Consider the following 21438-nt stretch of genomic DNA (forward strand, 5'->3'; position numbering starts at 1 on the left):
GATAAATTCTATGGAACAAGAAAATACTTTATTTAAAAGAAAACAATAACCCTGTGTGAAGAGGTGCTAGGCAGACATGGCTTCCCATCAGCCAATCACAATTCAGGAAGGCTGTGGGGGGACACGTGCGGGGGAAGGGAATGTATAAAAGCTTGTGTGTGCATGTTTGTCTGTCTATTTGAGAAGAGACCAAGTGTTTTCAATTCAGGTAAGATAAGGTTTTGGATACAAGACAAAGTTAAATTCAGTTAGTCCAGTGGGGACAGTGATTCCATTAGGCTTGTCAGGTCTGGTTGATATTCCTAGTGAGAGTGAGAGAATAGGATACAGAGTATTTAAAAGTCTGCAATTGTTGATGTTAATGTAACCACATTAAGCTTGAAGTATCCCACATAAGATACGCTCAGCTCTCCATATCCACAGATTCTGTAGCCATGGTTTTAAGTAGCTGTAGTTTGAAAATTTTCAAAAAATAGATTCTGAAAAGCAAACCTTGATTTTGCCATTTCATATAAGGGACACCATTTTATTAGCCACTGCATTCAATGGGTCTTTAACATCCACTGATTTTGGTACCCATGCGGGTCCTGGAACCAACCCCCAGTGGATACCAAGAGCTCACTGTGCTTTCTTTCTTAATGTTATTTAATAAAGTTACTGCTTATTTTTACAGTGGACATCTCTGTGTAAGTGATTTCTATAAACTATAAACAAAGGTAAGCACACTACCTAAAACACTTAACTGGTTTATGGGACACTTGGGACCCTGGTTTTTTCAGGTAAGTCCTCCCATATGAATCAGAAAGAGTAAATGGATCATTCCTCTATGGAAAAACAAGAAGAATCACACTATATGAGCATATCCTTTTGCAAGGGATTCCTGGAGGGAGCTGTGGCTGAACCTCAGCTTTTCCAACTTAAAAAACAAAACAGTAGCAAAAATGCTCGGAGTGAGGAATGGATGAATTCGTGTATGAAGGAGGAGAGGACCCCCTCTATTCTGTAACCCAAAACTGACTCAATGGAGGATTTTAAAGTTTCACAGTGAAGAGGTGTGAAGTGGGTAAGTGTCTTCTGGAACAGAAATGATGCCAAGAAGTTTGCAAGGTGACTACCTCCTAAGCAACTATTAACTACAGCTAACTGAAAACTAAGGGTGCAGCAATTGCCCTGCAACTGAGCAAGGAGGAAACTCACCCCTTTGCAAAGTGATCCAGTAGCCATTTCTCAAGGCCTACTTTTAGCATTTGCACTGTCAGCACTTATTTTCCCAATGCTAAAATCTACAACACACAGTAGCCCATTGGCTTTGGTCTCTCCTCTGTTGTGGCCATAGCACTGTTGGAGCCTGACTCAATGAAGAGAAGGGGCAAGTCTCTGGAAATGCTGGGACTGTCTTCATAATTGCAGGGAAAGGTAACCATGGCAATTGCTGCCAGTTCTCATTAAGCACTGGGAATCTTAATGGGATCTTGTCCCACAAAAAAAGGGGAAGAGAGGGAAAAAAAGAACCTTAAAGTTTTTTTTAAATAGTGTGGAAAAATATAGATTCAACAACAAAGCACAGCAGAACAAGACTGACTAACCATGTGTTATTCAACTTATGGGCACTCCTATGAACTCTGTCCAGCCTATAACAAGAAATGGGAGAAGCAAATCACAACAGGATGTTTCTCCTCCACTGCTGGAAAACTAGAAAAGCAACTTCTTCCCAAGATAAAGGGGCTCTACAGATGGATGGCAGGATGCTGCCCCTTTTTGCCCTGGATAAGTGCTGGGGCAACTGCACATCGCGGCACTGATCCAGCCTTCAGAGGAGGCAAAAAGGAGCGGCAAATGCAGCTCCTTCTTGTGCCCTTCAAAGGGCGCCATATCTGCCACATCACGGCATGATACCTTTTTGGCGCTGCATCACATAGATGCAGGGCTAGAGTGGTGTCATCATGGCATGCACTGTGTAAATGGGCATGCGCCAAAATAGCACCCTGGGGGAGGAGTCATGGCTCTGTCCACAGGCCGACACAAAGTGCCGGTCTGTATCCCCCCATAGTTCTGTTATAGGATACCCCAGTCACAAGTTAGCAGTCATTAATGGCTAACTGTTGCATCTCCTATTCAATGAACCTTGGTAATTATAGCTCTATAAAACAGAGGGATTTTAAGTTAATTTGGTTAATTTAAACTGAAGTGTAGACAAGTCTTCCACAGGTTAAAATGCACTATTTCCAGATGCATATGAAAACCAAGTGTTAGAAATTAGTCATAAAAGTTAGATATTTACCACTCTTCCAAGTATCAAATAAAAATGATGCTACTTGTATATAACCGAACAGCAAAAGTATCTGTTTTTCAAATACTTAAGTAATGTTTTTACTGGCTTTTCATGCAAAACTGATTCCAATCACTGAAATCAAGTGACTGATTTTACACAATCTTTTATACCAGGAATAACAAATGTTTTATGCTAAAAATGTCAGAATACAGCAGAATATAACTGACAATTTCGGAAACGTGTTCACAGCCCTCAGCGAAGATGACAGCAGATGGATGTCTTCCAGGAATGAAGGAATGCAGCTACTGTCGGGAACTCTCCAGCACCACTGTAGGCTTCTGCTGATTAATGACCAGACAAGCCAGGCTCCCGAAGTGCTTATCTTTATTTACAGAGTGCAAACCAAACAACCAACGCTACTATACAGAACTACACAACCAACTCCTATCTCTCAACTCACACCACTCATCGGAAGTCCCTGAGTTTATATACACATAATGCCATGCGGTCCCACAAACTCACCCCCTTCCTGTGTTACATTGAAACTTGTCCCCTTGTTTAAACAGACACAGTTACATTTCCAGGCTTGCTGCAAGCAAGCAGTAGAATGGCCTTGTACCTATGAGCAACAGCTGTAGCTCATTAGCTTTCATCCTCCAAAGGCTGATTGCTCATGGTCACACACATCTAAACATTTCAGTGCTAGTTTGACTTTTAACTCTTGAAAAAAAGCTGTGCCAGCTTTTGTTGAGAGAAGTTTCTTGAGCAGCATAAAAAAAAAGATGATGTTTCAGAACTGAAGTATTCATTCAAACTAATGGATTGTTTCTAAAAAGCAAGTTAATAATTGGTACAACTGCTATTAGCAAAAGACATCTATGTAGAGCTCATGATTCTGGGCAAGTTGTTCCATCACATAAGGGAGCTGGATGAATAGCAACCACCAATTCTGCATATGAGAAACTGTAGGAATGGGGAAGTATCCCCATGTAGGTAATTATATGGCATGGTTTGTAAACAGCTTTAAAAAAATCTATGTGTTTTTAAACCATCGGCTGCGTATCTTCAAAATAGCTTTCTGGATCCCAATCTTACACATTTGTCAATGATTCAAAAGAACTTGAAAGTAAGTGTATTAAATTCTAAAGACTGAAGTACATTTTTCAAAACAAGAACACATGAATGAAACCCAAATCAATCATGTTCCTCTTAAATGGATAATACACAGAGTAGACATGCTTACTGATCCTTCAGGCACAACAAGCTGTATAATGAAGCACAACTGTAATTCTGTTAGGGTCATAATTACTTGATTAGAGGAGAGGCTGATGTTTCATTTCCTTCTGGCTTTCTGTTCCAATGTGTAGGTGGATTATTCAAAGGCATTTCTCCACTTAAACGATCTGAAAGGATATGTTCTTTGTTCAGGTTTATCTCAGAATATGGACAGCTGACAGCACTGACAAATGAAGTGAAAGAGAGACACAAAGAGAGGGGGAGAGAGAATATTAAACACTGAAAGAACTTCCCAGCCTGACCAAACACTATCTACTTTAGTGCTTCTGATTTGGGGAATTGGCAATTTATCCCTCATGGATCAAGGACTGGCATTATATTTGCACCCATTAGGTACAACTCTTTCTTTCTTTCTTTCTTTCTTTCTTTCCTGAAAACTTGTCTGGGACCAGCAGCCAAAGGCTTATGGACCAGCACTAGACCAGGAACTATCACTTTTGGAGTAGCACTGATCTAGATTACAACTTGCCTGAAATTTGGCACTATCCATTAACATACACAAGCAAAAATTCCTAATACCATTCTATTTTTAGAATTTTTATTTTTAGAGCAGTGTCTACTAAATACAAGTGTGCAAGTTCCTCACTGGTAAAAGAAACTGAGGTTCATAATATATAGACTAATAGTTCACTTTGTTCCAGTATGGAAGAACTATGGCCTCATTCCCACTACCTTTTAAACTGGATTGTGAATTGGTTTGAACCGGTTCAAACGACCCTGGTTCCAACTTAATCCAAATCACTGAAGTGATTCCGAGAGAGGGGTCATGCGCTGGACCCATTTAACCTGCTGATTTTTTTCACTCCTTGTTCGATAAATCGAATTTGCGCAAGTGTGAACCATATGCAGATTGGAATCGATTTAAATTTGCCCTTCGTCTGGCTGGAACAGGTCCATTTTGAATTGAGTCATGCCTGAATGTGAATCACAAGTGGATTATTTTGGAGGGAAAAATGCGATCAGGGCAAATGTAGTAGGAACCATGGTCTGCTGGCGAATCGATCCACTGATTCGGATTGCACACCAATTTATCTGTAAGTGGAAATGGGGCCTACAGTTGTATAAATGTGTGATACATAAGCAGTTTCATTAGTTCCAATGGTAAGAGAAATTACAACCTTTATTCTGTGACTAAATCTAATCCCCCACTATCAGCTCTACAATAACTTCAAAAGTGCATAACAAATAATGAATGACAGTTGCTTTTTTGATGGTGTGTCAACTGTAATGTCCAACTTATTTAAGGAAACACCTACTTTCATATAATCCGCCCCATACACTGAGGCCCTCTGGGAGGAATTTATTGCAGTCATCAAAGACCAGCTTAACTGCAACCTCCCAGAGGGCCTTTTCTGCAACTGCTTCCAACCTGTGTAATGGCCTGCTGGACAAGATCTGTCAAATTACCAACTTAGACAGCTTCAAGAAAGATGTCAAGACAGATCTCTTTCAGCAGGCCTTTCCAGATTGAAGTACTTGGTCATATAGCAACCACTCCTATACACCAGATACTATGGACACATTATAGACTATGCTGGCTCCGCCTATTGTTAGTTGTTACTTGTTTAATTCTTTAAGGGGGGATATTGTGTATATATGACTATGTTTTAATATGTTGTACACTGCTTTGTTTTTACAAAAAGCGGGATACAAATAAAAGTTTTATTTATTTATTTATTTAATGAGATAATACAGCTGAAGTAGATGTGTTCCTGCGCATTATTTCTTTAAGAGGCAGAAATAACGCAGAAAGAATATGGGCAGAATCCTACACCACAAAAAAGATGAGTTCAACATGTTTCAGCAGGTTTTCTATTCAGCACTAACAAATATGTCTGTGTGAAATTTAAAAAAAAAAAAGAACACATCAGATAAGCCTTGCACATGTTAAAAAAACCCATTTGGAATGTTCTATAGACCACTTGAAGGATTCTCTCCAAAATGTGTCCAGCAAGGCCTGCCTTTGTTTCTGTTTTCCTTTATCAAGCAGAATCTCAGGAACAGTTTCTTGCTGATCATGCAGCACTTCCTCCACAGCTGCAGCAGGTCATCACTATCTTTTCCCAGCATACTTTTTCTCATTGGTTCACAAATATTGCTAACATTCTTCCTGATGTTTCTGCCATTAAACTACCTGTAAGATGGCAGACTAGGAGAAAAAGCAGAACACAAAGGTGGCTGGAAAAGCATGAGGGACTTCAAACTTGGTAGCCAGGATCCCTTTGGCAGGTGCCACTCGTAGGCTTTTCCCTAGCCATGCTTGCCCAAAAACCTTTGCAAAAAGGAGTTTCACTAGCAAGGGATTGTTAACTGAGGTACATCTGTAGTTGCTTTAATTCTATATTCCTTCTTTTCTTTACACTCTCTTCTAAGAGAAACACATGAAGTAGAACTCTTGAATTCTGTACGGTTTCACGGCTTCTTTTTGCTCACTGTAGGAAGGAATCTAACTTTCTGTAGAACAGTGGGTTCCGCCCCCTTGTGAGGACCTGTTTCTCATCCCACCAGAAGTTGTTTGAAAACTCTCAAGAGTTTTCTTTTCAGTTTAGTTTTTTTGAGAAAAAGCAGCCAATTCTATTTTCCTCGCTGTGCAAAAAAGACTTTTTAACCTTTTTTGTCAACTCATTTCAGACACTATGTCTTCTCAGCAGCATTTTCAATCATTCGGGTGAGACTGGTATCCAAGGATTGTACTCCCCTCTACCTGCCTCACCTTTCATCCTGACAGTCATCCTGTTGTGATATCAAGTTGGGAATTTGGTTAAAAAGAAGAGGACATGTTAAAACTGTTGGCAGTTATGCTGAAGTAAGAGAAGGTAGAGTTGAACAGCCTAAATAAGGACTAGGGGACATATTTTGTAAAAAGTAAGCTACTTTATTTTTCCAGTATAACACACTAGCTTTCATATGAGACTTGTACTAATGCAGCCTTGGGGTGGCTTCAGATTTTCTTTGGAAGAACAGAAAACATCTCTTTAAGTATTTGATAGCATACATTAAATAATGTGTGTGTGAGGGAAAGAGGATTAAAGAAGTCATATTTTTGAAGTACAAAAAAGTTATTATAAATGAAAGTAACTTAATTAGGAACCAAAATTGGCATCCTACTTCACATATTTCCCAGGTGCCACACAATTTATCTAAAATTACTTTTTCAAATTTTGACAGTAACACAGATATATTACTATCAATGGTAAACAAAACTACTCTGCCAGTCAACAAGAGAAAATATATTAAAAAGATTCTCCTTTTCTTGTCAATAATAAGCTGAAACACCTGCTGTGAAACAGAATTACTCTTTCCTGTTCATTTTGTATATTTATTTAATTATTTGTTTATTTGTCCATGGTCTGTCTTTGTATAATAAAATGCAAGGAAAAAGAACTCCACATATTTTACCTGCTGTTTCTTTTCCACAACAGTAGCTATCTTTTTACATACTATTCTACATTTATCAATCATTATGACATGATTGTTTTTCATAACATAAACTACTCTTTGAGAGAAGCTTAAGGACTAAGATGTCTGATGTAAGGAAGTTAACCATCTTCCAGTCTCACCATCCAGTCTACCTTACATAATCTTTAGGCTGTTCTAAGCCAGTCCAAAATATCAAACTTTTTCATGTTCAGCTCAAAGAAGCTATACTATCATATCAGGTCCTGTTGTACTGATACAGGGTAGACTGCAGGAGTAACCCAGTCTCTGGAACTGCCTTGATCCTCCCCTGTTGCAAATGCCTGCTGTTCCAGTGCCAGAGAACTGATTGCATGTGTGTCCCACTGAGCCAGGTGGCACATACACCATCGCCATAGGTTGTTTTGTTCTGGGGTCAGAACAAGGCACCCAACTTCAATCACATGGCTGGGTGCCTCATTCTGACCTCAAAGTAAGCAACTGGCAGCAACAGAGGACACATTGGATGTGTCCTCTGCTGCTGTGTGCGACAGCCACATAGCATCAGAATGAAGGGCTCTGGATTTTCCAGAATGATCTAAGCAAACTGTAAGTTATTTGATGTGTTTTAAGGGTGGTAGGTATACCCTGGTTGTGCTGAATGGGCCAGCTGTTTCAGGTGGATTGTGCAGTTTTATTCACATTCTGTCTTAACATTTTAAAACGTGTAAACCTAACTTTGCCCCAATTTTCATTGTGAAAAATCACAAAAAAGCAGAATGCAAAAGAGTATCTTGGATGGATCTTTGAATACAGAAGGGTGTTATCTTTTGATCACAGGGATTTATGACTTGTGAAATTTAGAAAGTCAACTTTTTATGACATTCAGTATGTCATTTCTCATATAAAAGCACAAGACAATGAGTAATTTGTTTGTATGTGAGTCTATACACCTTTTCCACCACTGCGGAACCCTGAAGCCTTTATTAAGATTTATATTTTAAAAGATGCTCAATTTAACCCTGTCATTGGCCTGTTACACACGGGCTAAAAAGTACGCATACTAGGGTTAAGGCGGGGCGGTGCTTCTGCACCGCCCTAACCCTAGTGCGCGCTGTGCGCGCACAAAATGGCAGCAGCCGTTCCACACAGCCGCCGTCATTGTTACGTGACAACCGCGCCACCTCCAAACGAGGCGGCGCAGTTGTAACGTATTGGGGTCGCGGCAGGGCACCTAGGGCTCCCTTTCCGGGACCCCAGAAGGAGCTCCGTTTTGGAGCTCCTTCCTGTTTTGGTCTGCTGGGCGCAGCCTTCACACGGACCTTTCTCCTTCTCCCCACTGCTGCGGGGTGTCCTTGGGGCTTGAAGCCCCAAGGACACCCCTTTCCAGGCTGTGGGGAAGGGGCCTTTTGCCGCTTCCCCGCAGCATGGAAAGCGGCGGATCGGGGCCTCAGCGGCTGCCGCTCTGGACACTGAGGCCCCGATCCGGCGGGGAAAGGTGCGACTACAGGCCGTCCCAAAGGGGCGGTCTGTAACGCGCCATAATTAATCACTGCAGGTTTCATCCGGCTCAAACAATATGCTATCAGAAAATGACCAGTCTACCTGCTTTCAGAAGTTTTTTTTTCCTGACAACTTAAATGTACCTTGTCAAGAAAATTTTCAAAAGCATATTTAAGTACACTTTCAGCTAACTGAGATGAAAGAACCAATGGACTGAAGCCTGACATAGATAATTATACCCATTTTACACTGTCCCTGTTAATTCAAAAGGAAACTAGGAACACAATTTGAGAGCGAAGAGCTAGGATGATCTGGATTCACAAGCTTCTAGTCTCTCACTATGTTTTTGGTGGGGACAGAAGAGAATTAAATCTTTTTTCTCTGAATCCTATTTAAATGAAGTATTCTAATATTTTCAGAACAGATCAAATTTGTAGCAACTGGTACTGGAATATTATCACGGCCTTTCTTTTCTAGTTAACAATGAAATCCTATACATGTCTCATCAGAAGTAAATCCCAGTTAAATTCAGATAAATGAATAAAGGGCTTGTGCTTAACTACATTTACATTGTTTTAATCAACACAAGAAGATTTACACAGGATCAGATAAAATGTCTATCTAGTATGGCATTCTATTTCTACATTGACAAACTAGACAGAATCATAGGACTTGGAAGACACAAGGGCAAACCAGTCCAACACCCTGCCATGCAGGAAAACACAAGCAAAGATGTATTTGCGCCGGCCTGGATTCGTGCTAGGGTTGTCCGAGGGCGGCGCCACTGCACACTCCGCAACCCTAGCACATTGCGGTGGTGTCAAAATGGCGGTGCCCTGGGTGCTACCATTACCATGTGATGGACACATAGCATCTGCATGTTGCGTCGCACTTGTGATGTCATAAGTGTGCCATTTGCGCACTCGGGCGTCACAAGCATGACAAAAAGAGCCCGCTTTTTGCGGGTTCTTTTTCCGCTGGCGGGAAGCCACGTGGTTTATCTGCTGAGGCTTCCCACCGGCGGAAAAGGAGGGGGCGGCAGACCGCCCTTTTTGGGCAGTCTGTGTCCCACCTAAGGCTACATGCAGACACTGCAGAAACAATCCAGTTTGACATCACTTTAACTACCATGGCTCAATACTATGGAAGTCTGGGAATTGTACTTTTGTGAGACACGTAGCCTTCTCTGTCACAGAGCTCTGGTGCCACAACAAACTAGTTTCCAGAATTCCACAGCATTGAGCCAGCGCAGTTAAAGTGGTGTAAAACTGATTTATTTCTGTAGTGTAGATGCAGCCTTAGATAAAGATGCCTAAGAGAAAGTCAGCAAGGACACGAGCAGAATAGCACCTTCTTCCACATGACTATCAACTATTGATATTTACAAAATTTGGCATGTATGCTCCAACTCAAAATGTATTTTGATCCTTTTCATCTTTAACAATCCTTTGAGTAAAATATTTGTTGTCAGAATTTATCAAGGGATAAGAAAGAAGACTAAATAAGCCTACCAAAGTTTCACAAAAAATAATAATTTACTGTAAGGTTAATCCGAATCAATTCAATGTTTGGTGAGTTGGAAGCAATTTTTGTGTTCTATATGTAACTTGCTATAATAATAATAATAATAATAATAATAATAATAATGTTATTTCTATTTCCTGCCTCTCCTTGCGAATCAAGGCAGGATTACAATTTATTCCAACAGTAAAAACATATAAAATACATTCAATAAAAACAATGGCATATTATCAATACAATAAGGTTAATGAAATAAAGTTAACTTTCATAAAAGCATCGAGTACTAATGGAGGTGGGATATTTTATAGCAGATTTGGTGGATAGGCTTGCTAGAAGAGATCTGTCTTAAGTGCCTTCTTAAAGGCATCTAAGGTGGTGATAAAGCAGATCTCTTCTGGCAAGTCGTTCCATAACTTGGGGGCTATGGCAGAAAATGCTCTGTGGGAAGTTGCTGTTAACCTAGCTTTTGCACACTCTAATAATTTCTTCCCAGATGTCCTGAGAGTGCGGGATGGATTGTGTAGGGAGAGGCATTCCCTCAAGTAACTCAGGCCCAAGCCATATAGGGCTTTAAAGGTGATAACCAACACTTTGTATTGGGCCCGGAAGCTAATCAGCAGCCAGTGAAGACATTTTAATATTGGTATTATGTGGTCAAACCTAAATGTTCCAGTGACCAATCTGGCTGCAGGATTTTGGACCAACTGAAGCTTCCAAACTTGGTACAAAGGTAGCCCCATGTAGAGCTCATTACAGAAATCTAAACAAGAGATTACCAGTGTGAGTATCACTGCTTCGAGGTCCTTTTGGTCCAGGTAGGGATACAGTTGGCATATCAACCAAAGTTGGTACCAAGCACTCCTAGCCAAGTCATCTACTTGACAACTACAGAGATGGATCTAGGAGTACTCCCAAACTGCAAACTTTGTTCTTTAGGGGAAGTGTGACCCCATCCAGGACAGGTTGGCAAATTTCTTGCCTGGGCCTAGGGATCCTATGGCTAGTACTTCCGTTTTCTCTGGATTCAGTCTGAGTTTGTTTTCCCTCATCCAGCCCATTACTGACTCAAGGCAGAGGAGAGATGCCATCTTTGGTCACTGCAAGAGTCGGAAGCATAGAGAAACATATTTGGGTGTCATCAGCGTACTGATAACACCGTGTCCCATGCCTCCGGATGATCTCTCCCAGTGGCTTCATGTAAATGTTAAATAGCATGGGGAACAGAATGGCACCCTGAGGGACGGCAGATGTCAGCTCTCTTTTACGAGAACAGCTGTCCCCCAACCTCACCATCTGGAATCTACCCAAGAGGTAGGAACGGAACCACTGGAGCGCAGTGCCTCCGATACCTAACTCTCTCAGGCGTTCCAGAAGGATACCATGGTCTATGGTATCGAATGCCGCTGAGATGTCCAAGAGCACCAGCAGGGTCACACTTCCCCTGTCGATGCCCAGATGGAGATCATCGACCAAAGCAACCATGGCAGTCTCAACTCCGTATCCCGCCCTGAAGCCGGTTTGAAATTGGTCCAGATAATTGGCTTCATCCAAGACGACTTGGGAGTTGGAAAGCAACGGCCCTCTCGATCATCTTGCCCAAAAATGGTTGTAAGGAGACCGGTCTCTAATTATTTCTTATCAAAGGGTCTAGGGAGGGTTTTTCCAAAAGTGGTTTAACCACCACTTGTTTGAGTTTAGATGGAAATTTCCCCTCCCTAAGGGATGCATTGATTATAGTCTGAAGTAATGTTGTCATTGTATCCCCTCCTTGAGCGGTCAATCTGAATGGGCAAGGCTCAAGAGGGCATGTTGTCCTCCTTACACAACCAAGAAACTTGTCCACTTCATTGGTATTTACAAACTCAAAGTGATCCAGTCTAACATAGTTCATGGAGTCACTTGACATCTTTATCATAGTTTCTGTTGTAATACCGCCATCAAGATCTTCTCCTATCCAAGAGATTTTATCTGCAAAGAAGTAGTTAAATAGGTCACAGCAGGCTTTTGTTGGTTCTAGAAGAGAGTTCAGGGTGGGAGGCAGTTGGGTTAGCTCTTTAACCACCCTGAACAGCTCTGCTGGATGAGATTCTGCTGATGCAATATGAGCAGCATAGAACAAGTTCTTTGTTGTATCGACTGCCACTCCATAGGAGTCAAGGAGAGCCCTATGGCGTGTCTTGTTGGATAAGTGGTGATGTTTCCGCCAGTAGCGCTCTAGTCGTTGCGCAGCTCGCTTCATCTTTTGAAGATCTTGAGTGTACCATGGTTTCTTATTAGAAGCAAGCTGGAAAGGACGCTTGGGAGCGATAATGTCTATAACCCTGGTAATATCGTTATTCCAGGTATCAACCAAGGCTTCAACAGATTTGCCGTTGTTCCCAACCATAAAACCCTCTAGGGCTTCTTGGAATCTTTTGGGTTCCATCAGCCTTCGAGGGCGGACCATTCTAATAGGTCCTCCACCCCCGAGGGGAGCATGAGCAATGACCTTCAGCCCCACCTTGACCAGAATATGGTCCGTCCTCTGCCCATAGAAGCTGATACTACTAAACTTGCTGTTTACTTAAGCTGTAAACCCATAATTGTAATTAAACTATTTCAGGAGTAATTCTAATACTGTCGGCCCTCAATATTCACAGGGGATCTTTTCTTGAACCCCCCCCCCCCTCCCGCCCACGGATACCAAAATCTGTGGATGCTCAAGTTCTGTTGTCCCCAATGGCAGCACAGGCACGCAGCCATGCCGCCATTAGAGACAACGGGACTCCTTACCTAGGAGACCATCCGGAGGATTATGTGTGACTGCCAGAGAAAGGTCTGGGGTTCAAAGGCACCACTGGCTTTGATAGCTCCATACACATCCACTGTTTACATCCTCCCTGGAGAACCACCTTACCTGGTTCTTCCCTCAGCAGCAGCAGGAGGTTAACTGTGCCAAGATGATGAGGGAGGAAAGCCACTGAATAGCCCTGCTGCCCAGCAATGGAAACAGGCAGCATTATTAATGGGGGGTTGTTTCTCTAATGCTGGGTGGGCACAAGGAGAGGGCCACGGGGGCAAGGATGGGAGTTACCTTAGCATAGTGCTTGGCATCGCTGGAGTAGGAGGTGGAGGAGTGGAAAACATGATTGCTGCCGCCACCCTCAGTCTCCCAACAGCTCTGCTAGGTTCAAGCAAGTCACACTCCCACCAGCACCAGTGGCGTGAGCACAAGTACTAGGGGGTGAGAGAGCATTGAGGTGTGTTTGATCCCTGATACCACACTATCAGCCTTATATATCAGACAACAGGACTTCTTGTCCCTAATGGCGGCGTGGCCACATGCAGGCACCACATTTGGGGACAATGCAGTCTTGCTGTCCACAGATGCCTGAATCCATGGATGGCAAGTCAACAGATACCAAGGGCTGACTGTATTTGATTTACCTCAGACTTAAACAGCATATGGTTCTCATTTATTTCAGTTATCACTTGGATCAGATATTCTGAAAAAGAGATTCCTACAGTACGTATTGCTATGTGATGTATGACATCTGATTCCCAAATAAAGTTGCAAGGACTAAAACTTGAGCAAAACATAGTTGCTACACTCTGTGGACAGGCACAATCAGTTAAACATGTCTCGTTAACTGAAGTGAAAAAATATTAAAATTTACACTGAATCTCATGGATAACTGGACAGAGAATTTTAGGCAAACACATGTATACAAAAAGCTGAAACACTACTGCTGTGCTTGTTAAATAAACAAAGATACCTCTTTATTAAACAACCAACACTCATATGATTTATAATAACTTAACTCAAAGCTTGCATACTTGAGTTCAGGCTTATGGTTTGCATTTATGGTGAAGGACATACCAGTTAATTCCTACATGTACCTTGTAAAGAAATTAGTCATGAGGCTGAAGGGAGAATGAAGCTGTAGATATTGTAAAGTAACATAGGGTGTATTATTTATATAACTTTTGATATCTGAGCTTTTTGTTGTTGTTGGTAAGCAGAATTTTTAGACAGAGGATAGGGTGAGCTTGTTAGAGGCCTTAGTAGAAAAAAATGGCTAGGAATATGTTATGCAAGTAAGTCTTAAAGCTAAACATACAATTGGAATTACAAATAGTTTGTTTTGTCACAAAATGTTCAGCACCTAAATATTTGAATATCCAATTGTCTTTTTTCTTCCTACACTTTCTTCTAACAACTAACAGTTAAATCAAGTTAATGTGGCAGTCTAATGAAACAACACACACCTGTGGTGACCCATATGTCTGGCTCTTTTTATATGTCCAATTCCTTTGCAGCCTGCTGTAGGGCATCCTCCTTGTTCTAAAGCTTCTACTAATTCCAAGGGACCTGTACAAATAAAGTGAGAGGTAAAATATAGTTATTTTTAAACTATCAAGAACAGAAGATATGCATCACACATAGACAAACAAAAATAAAATGGAAGTATCAGTCTTGTTATCCTCTATTTCTGAACAAAAGTGATCAAGTATACTTATACACTTAGTTAGAAGTGCTTTGTGCTTTGTTCTTCAGAAAATGCATATTCATTAAAGTGTCATGATTAGTACTACTTTATACAAAATTATTATTATTTTATTTATTTATATCTTGCCTTCCTCCCGGAACAGGGACTCAAGGCAGCTAACCAAATTTAAAATAGTCCAAGTTAAAAAACAATTAAACAATTTCAAAAAGTTAAAAACATTGTTTAAATTTTAAAACTCTTTATAAAAATTTTACAGCACTCACGTCAGTGTGCAAAAGCCAGGAGGTATAATAATGTTTTTATCTGCCACCAAAATGAAAGCAGGGATGGAGCCAGCCTGGCCTCTAGGGAGGGATTTCCAGAGCCTGGGAGCAGCCACTGAGAAGACCCTCTCTCTTGTTCCCACCAAACACACCTGAGAAAATAGTGGGACAGAGAGGAGGGCCTCTTTGGATGATCTCAGTGTTCTAGTTGGTTCGTAAAGAGAGATAGCAGTCATTATTATTATTAACATTTATTTATAGAGCACTGTAAAGTTTGCATTTATAGGGCATTATTTTTATAGGGCTTTATAGGTCAAAACCAGTGCTTTAGCAGAACGACAGCCAATGGAGCTGTTGCAAAAAGGGAATTGTATGCTCCCTGTAGCCAGCTCCAGTTAACAACCTGGCTGCAGCTCTTTTGGCCAACTGAAGTTTCCAAGCATTCTTGAAAGGCAGCCCCACATAGAGCCCATTACAGTAACCCAAATGGGATATAACCAAGGCATGTACCACCCTGGCCAGATCTGATTTCTCCAGGAATGGACACAGTGGGCCCACTAGTTTTAACTGTGCAAAAGCACTTTATGTATTAAGGAATCTAGATAAAATTCTTTTCATAGTCTATTCAGGGGGTTGGAACGGATGGCCCCTGTGGTCTCTTCCAACTCTATGATTCTATGATTAAATATGTATCATTTCTTCTATTTTCAGTTCTTGAAAATTTTCTGTTTTGCAAAAGCTTCCATGCATGTGCGTGCGCGCACGCACACACACGCACACACACACACACACACAGAGCTGCAACTTGAAACTATTTATGATTGCCAATGTCTCCAAACAAAAATGACTGCTCTTCAGAGAAGGCACAAATATTTATTATATGAAGTAGTAACATGGATCTACTGTGCCACATCACTTTGCCAATACAGAGAAAGTGTCTAATAAGTGGCAGATTTATCATAATGGTGTTCAATTTTTTACTATGTAATGATGCATCTTACTAAGAGGGGACTGAAGAGGATGTCCAGTTTTTCCACACCAGCCTGCAGGATGAATATCAGGGCTGTCAGTATCAATCCAGTAATCATAAATACTATTCCAGCCATCAAAGTGAACCTAGAATACAATGGAATAGCACATTTAGACTGCAGCAAAATCTTATTTCCCTGTTATTGCCAAGAGTCCCTGCTTTTTATTACAGAACGTAATCATTACAGAATCCCCTTATTTAAATTACCAGCATTACGTGGGGGAAAGCATAAACACCAAATGATTCAAATCAAGCTAAGAGCTTCCATTTGTGCTAATTACAGCTGCTCTTATGTTAACTCTATTGAAATAAGAATTGCAGATTTATGCTAATAGAAACTAGTTCATTAAAGTCTTGATTAATAAGCTCAAGGGCTTACTAAATACAGAAATGGTCCTGAACAACAGTCATTACTAGACCTTTAGAACTTGTAATCCATCAGGCTAAACAACGCTTGTCCCACGCATGTAGTAAAGACACAACTTTGACTGGGATATCATGTGAGATCTGCATATGGCTTAGGTTTAGACTACTTGTTTAGACTATTTATCTTCCTATGTAGACTGGCCAGAATCTAAAGATCCTCAGGGGAAGGTTTTCTCTCAGAGCTGCCACCACCACAGACTTTGTTGGTGGGGACACAGAACACCTTCTCAGTGGCTGCTCCCATCCCATGGAACTCTTCCATGGGAGGCTAGCCTGGCACCCTCCCTGCTCTCCTTTCCTCCAGTAGGTAAAGGACCTTTTTGTTTAAGTAGGCTTCTAATGACTAATTATTTGCAAGAAACATTCTTATGGGGGTGGGTACCCTAGTTTTAACATTTGTATTCTAAATACCTTAAAGGCCACAGATCTTGCCTGATCTTGGGACTAAGCAGGGTCATCCCTGGTACAATTGGCCTTCCTCATTCGCAGATGTGATTATTCACGAGTTTGTGTAGAGTGGGCAGGAAGAAAGGATGAAACCGAACTAGAGAGAAATAAAGAGAAAGTGGGCTCTTTCCCACCACATGCATCCTGGCGACAGGAGAAAGAGGAAGGTTGGACAGGCAGGCAGGCAAAGAAAGAGACAAGGAGTGAGATGGGGGGAAAGGAAGAGATAGTGAAAGCTAGCAGGCATGAAGAAGGAGGGAGGGGGTAAAGAAAAAGGCAAGGAAGTTTAACAGGCATGGAGAAAGAGAGAGAGGAAGGAAGGGGCAAAGAATGAGGCAAGGACATCTTCTCTCACAACCATCAAGAGGGTTCCTGCTGAAGAAGAGGGTTTTTGGGGGGGATATTTGCGAGTTTTTTCCATTTTTGCGGGAGTCCTGCGTCCCTTGCCTTGGATTGGGAGACTACCAATGAATATCAGGTGCTATAGGCTATATTAGTGGTACTCAAACGTTTTACCCGTGGGATCCCCTTTACATTTACATGTGGGCATTGCTCCCCTGCTTGATGTGGTTTATGAATAAAACTATTTTATTTATTTAGTGTGCATATTTTCATTTGTACATTCATATATATTCATATTTTAACATTTCAAAAGGAAATGATATCATTCAAATTAGAACAGTTTTATTTAAATAAATTCACTATTTTACGCAATGCATGTGTAAATTTTATACATAAAAAGTTTGGGAAGAGGAGGAGGAAGAGGAGGGGGTATCAGGGCCTTCAAGTCTCATGCCCCCCACCGAGCAACTCATGTGCTCCCCCCAGGGGTCCCGCCCCACAGTTCGATAACCATGGGCTATATTCCAAAGCATGGGGCTGGCAAAACCACATCTGATTATTCCTTGCCTAAGAAAAGCCTATGAAATTCATGGGGTCACCGTTGAGAGGCAACTTGAAGGTACACACACACACACACATTTTCTAAATGGTTTTATATCGTTTAATGTATGATTTTTAATGGTAATATTTTAATTCTGTTTAATTATTGTTACTATGTTTCTTTGGCTATTTTTATTGTTGTGAACAGCCTTGGGCCCTACACTAGGAAAAGTCAATACATAAATGCAGAAAATAAATAAGGATTTAGCTTCATGTGCCATAAGGTGTGCAGACCCCTTCTATACAATCACAGCGTTCATTTGAATAATTTCTGAACAACCTAAATATATCTATGGAAGAACATTTCAAAAGAAAATACTAAGCATTATTACAGTATATGAGTGAATACACATTGAGACATAATCTTGAAAAGGACAACTTGCTTACCTTTAACTGTATTTCCTTGAGTGGTCACCTGTGAAATCACACAAATGAGGTTATCCTGCGCCTATGCAGTACATCTTTGGAACCTTCTACAGTTATTACAAAAGCATTTTGGCAGTAGTCCCGTCCACTCTGCAAGTGATCTACCAGCTCACTTCCCACATAAACCCTCAGTTCCATGGATGCCAAAGCAGCAACCCAGGATCTAAGGAGAGGCAAGACACAACAAGGGGAGGATAGGCAGGGTTGTGTGATTTCACAAATGTCTACTCGAACAAATACATTTACAGGTAAACAACCTGTCCTCCTTTTTTATTGTCTATGTCTATGTGAATCACACAAATTGGAGACTAGTAAGCTACTAACCATAGGAGGAGGGAGTGTCATGCCACGCAGGAAAAAAGTACAGCCCTCCCAAATACTGCCTCTATCTGTGACCTTGAATCTATGTGATAGTGAGATACAAAAATGAGCAGTCCAGTTCATGTGGTGACTCCTGAATGTCCTTCCATTAAGGAATACAGTCGAGACTGCAATCACTCTAGTTGAAATCACTTGAGCAGAAGACAGCTAGCCTACTAACTCATATGCCATATGGGTAGTTGCTACATTTCACTTACAGAGATGCTTTGTAGGCAAATGAAGGAGGAAATAACTCTGGAAGTTAGCACTCTATGAACATATAGAAAGTTACAGCAGAATGCTGAAGAGAAAATGTCCTGTTTGAAATGGATAGGAGATAGGACCATCAATAAGAAGGAAAAATATCTGGCCTAACGAAGGTGAGGTTGATCCCTTCGCAAAGCATACCACTTTGCAGCTCTGGTGATTACCAACGGAAGGGCTATCTACCAGGAGCATGATGTGAATGTAGAAAAAGCTAACACTTTCAAGCATTTCTTGGACCACTAAAAGGAATCTGAGGGTAGAAGAAGCTACTACCTTCAACCTATACTTGAACCATTAAAAGTAACATACCCAATCAAGGAGGTTGTAAAGCCCTGCAACAATTCAAAAACTGCCTGATCCATGGTGTCAATAAATCAGAAAGCTCACCAAGTCATCAGAAATGCCATGATATGGCTGTAAAGAGATGCTTAACTTAAGACAAAAACAACAACTGAATAAGGTCCAACACGAGTGACTGGAATCTGGAGAAATTTTCTGATGGCAAAGCATTTGGAGAACTATGGCCTGTTACAGACTGCCAAAATAAAGCTGCTTCAGGTCTCTTTGGAGGTATGCTGTTTAAATGATGCATGCATCCTAAGAATCCAGAAGCTGCACCAAAGCTGCACTCCAGTGCTTAGGAATGGAGTGTGGCTTTGGCACGACCTCTGGACTCTTAGGACCCATGCATCATTTAAATAGCATGCCTCCAAAGAGACCCGAAGCAGCTTTATTTTGGCAGTCTGTAACAGGCCTTAGTCTGCTTACTGGCGTAAGAGCATTAAGTGAACAGTTTCTAAGTTCAGCAACTATATGGCTAATGGAGACCAGTAAGAAAAATCAGAGAGAAAGCTTCCACACCATGGACTTGATTGGTTAGAGGTCCACAGAGCTCACTTTGTCAATGGACAGGCTTGGATTTGGAAGGGGTCTCCAATAATGACTTCTGGAATAATGACTTCTGAACTCCAAATATTTGTAGAGCAGCTGAGAACAGAAACAACTGAGAATAGTTGCTAGAATGTGATAGGGCCAAGCGACAGCATGGAAAGAAAAGAATTTATGGCTGGCAAAGCCGTATAACCAGCATGGTAATGCACTTGGCATACACACATGGAAAGAGTGTGTACATTTAAGGGTGGGACATGGAACTGATATATGTATCTTCCAAATAGAGCAAAGGGGACTCATATGGGACAATTACCTCATGATGTGAAACTACATCTCTTTCAGCTCCATCACTGTGACCAATTACAGTCATGCATCAGGGGGAGGATGAATCTAAAGTGAACATGTTAAGAGAAGAGGATGGGATTCAGCATCCATTCTTCTTAAAACTAAACAAAATGGTGAATGCTCAATGCAGATGAAAGAATGAGGCAAGCTCAAGAGAACACAACATGGCTTCAACTGTACCCCTCTAAAAATAATTTCATTTTCCCTTTATTGCCGCTTGAAAAGAGTACTCTCCCACAGAACCAGTCAGTAACATAGAGGGAAGCTGCTAAGTTGCAAAGATAAGACTGTAGCAAAGATAACACATTAACATATACATTCCGAAAGAAAGCGAAGCCAGGAATACATGGGGTTTCAGCAGCACTAGCAATGGCTATCCCTGAGCAATTTCGGGGTCAGGCACAGGATAACCCCATTTGTGTGATTCACAGAGACCACAAAGAAGAACTATAACAACATCTCTGAAATAGGTTACCTGGGGATTATAGTAAAAATAATCTCAAAATAAAGCATCAAATATTTTAATCTCAAAAACTCTGTACTGTATTTTAAGCACTCTCTGGGCATTCTACACCTACTAATCACCTTGTAAATATTTTACAAAATAAAGAGGAGGGGAAATATGAGGAGTTAAATTTTTGTTACTTATTTTAGACATCTAGATATGATTCTCAAAATCTCTTCTTAGCTGTGAAGGCTTCACATCACACATAGGCAACCCAAAGGTTGGAGGTCACTGACATTGATATGACCTCTATCCCCACATTCCCATTTGATGTATTCATCAGCTGTATTCATCAACTATGGAACGACCTGCCGGAGGAGATCCATCATATTTCCACTCTGACAGCTTTTAAGAAAGCACTTAAGACGGATCTCTTCTGGCAGGCCTTTCCAACTTAGTTACCCTCCCCAGATATAGAGATATTTGTCCCCTCATCTGTCTATTCTTCCCTGCCTATCTTTCTGCCTATTTTTTGTTTAATGTTTTTTATGTTTTTATACTATTACTGTTTAATTCTGTTTTAGTACTGGGAATGGGGGATAGGTCTAGGGTTTGATGTTTTTTAACTCTATTGTAATTTGATGTGTTTTACTTTTGTAACCCGCCCGGATTCTTTGTGATTGGGCAGGCTAGAAATAAATCTTATTATTATTATTATTATTATTATTATTATTATTATTTCCAGTGCCAATTAGCCTGGCAGTGGAAGGAGAGGCATCTCACCACAGGATCAGAGGTTTTAAGCCTTTCTATTCACAGGTGCTGATATGGGCGAAGGAGAGTATGTATGTTTGCTGGAAAAGGGGGAGAAGCTTGTTTGTGTACAGACATGAGAGAGGTAAAGAAAGGAGTGGAAAGGTGTCAGCACATGTAGCTTACACATCTACCTGCCCCCTGCCCTATATGAATCTATGCACTGCAGAAGAAATTTCAGCAACTAAAGTGTTGCCTTTGATTGAAAGTTCCCCTTAAGGACAAAGAACTGCTGCAGCTCTAGTTTAAATTTATTAAATAAGAAAATGCTAATTCTCAGCATCTTCAATCAAATCACAGCTGGA

General features: G+C 41.0%; 1 protein-coding gene across 9 annotated transcripts in view; it reads right to left on the reverse strand.

Moving 5' to 3' along the window:
• Positions 1 to 21438, reverse strand: part of L3MBTL3 (L3MBTL histone methyl-lysine binding protein 3) — a 114761-nt gene that overhangs the window by 18772 nt on the left and 74551 nt on the right. For all 9 annotated transcript variants that reach the window (XM_089530401.1, XM_089530399.1, XM_089530392.1 and 6 more), the window contains 3 exons: positions 15743 to 15857; positions 14237 to 14339; positions 3582 to 3731 (listed from right to left, as the gene is read on the reverse strand). In XM_089530401.1, the coding sequence (XP_089386527.1) occupies positions 3582 to 3731; positions 14237 to 14339; positions 15743 to 15857 (368 nt within the window). The remainder of the gene's footprint in view (positions 1 to 3581; positions 3732 to 14236; positions 14340 to 15742; positions 15858 to 21438) is intronic.

The sequence above is a fragment of the Sceloporus occidentalis genome, unplaced genomic scaffold (genome assembly GCF_023333645.1).
Source record: "Sceloporus occidentalis isolate IW3139 unplaced genomic scaffold, rSceOcc1.0.p SCAF_6, whole genome shotgun sequence".
NCBI classification, from domain to species: Eukaryota; Metazoa; Chordata; class Lepidosauria; order Squamata; family Phrynosomatidae; genus Sceloporus; species Sceloporus occidentalis.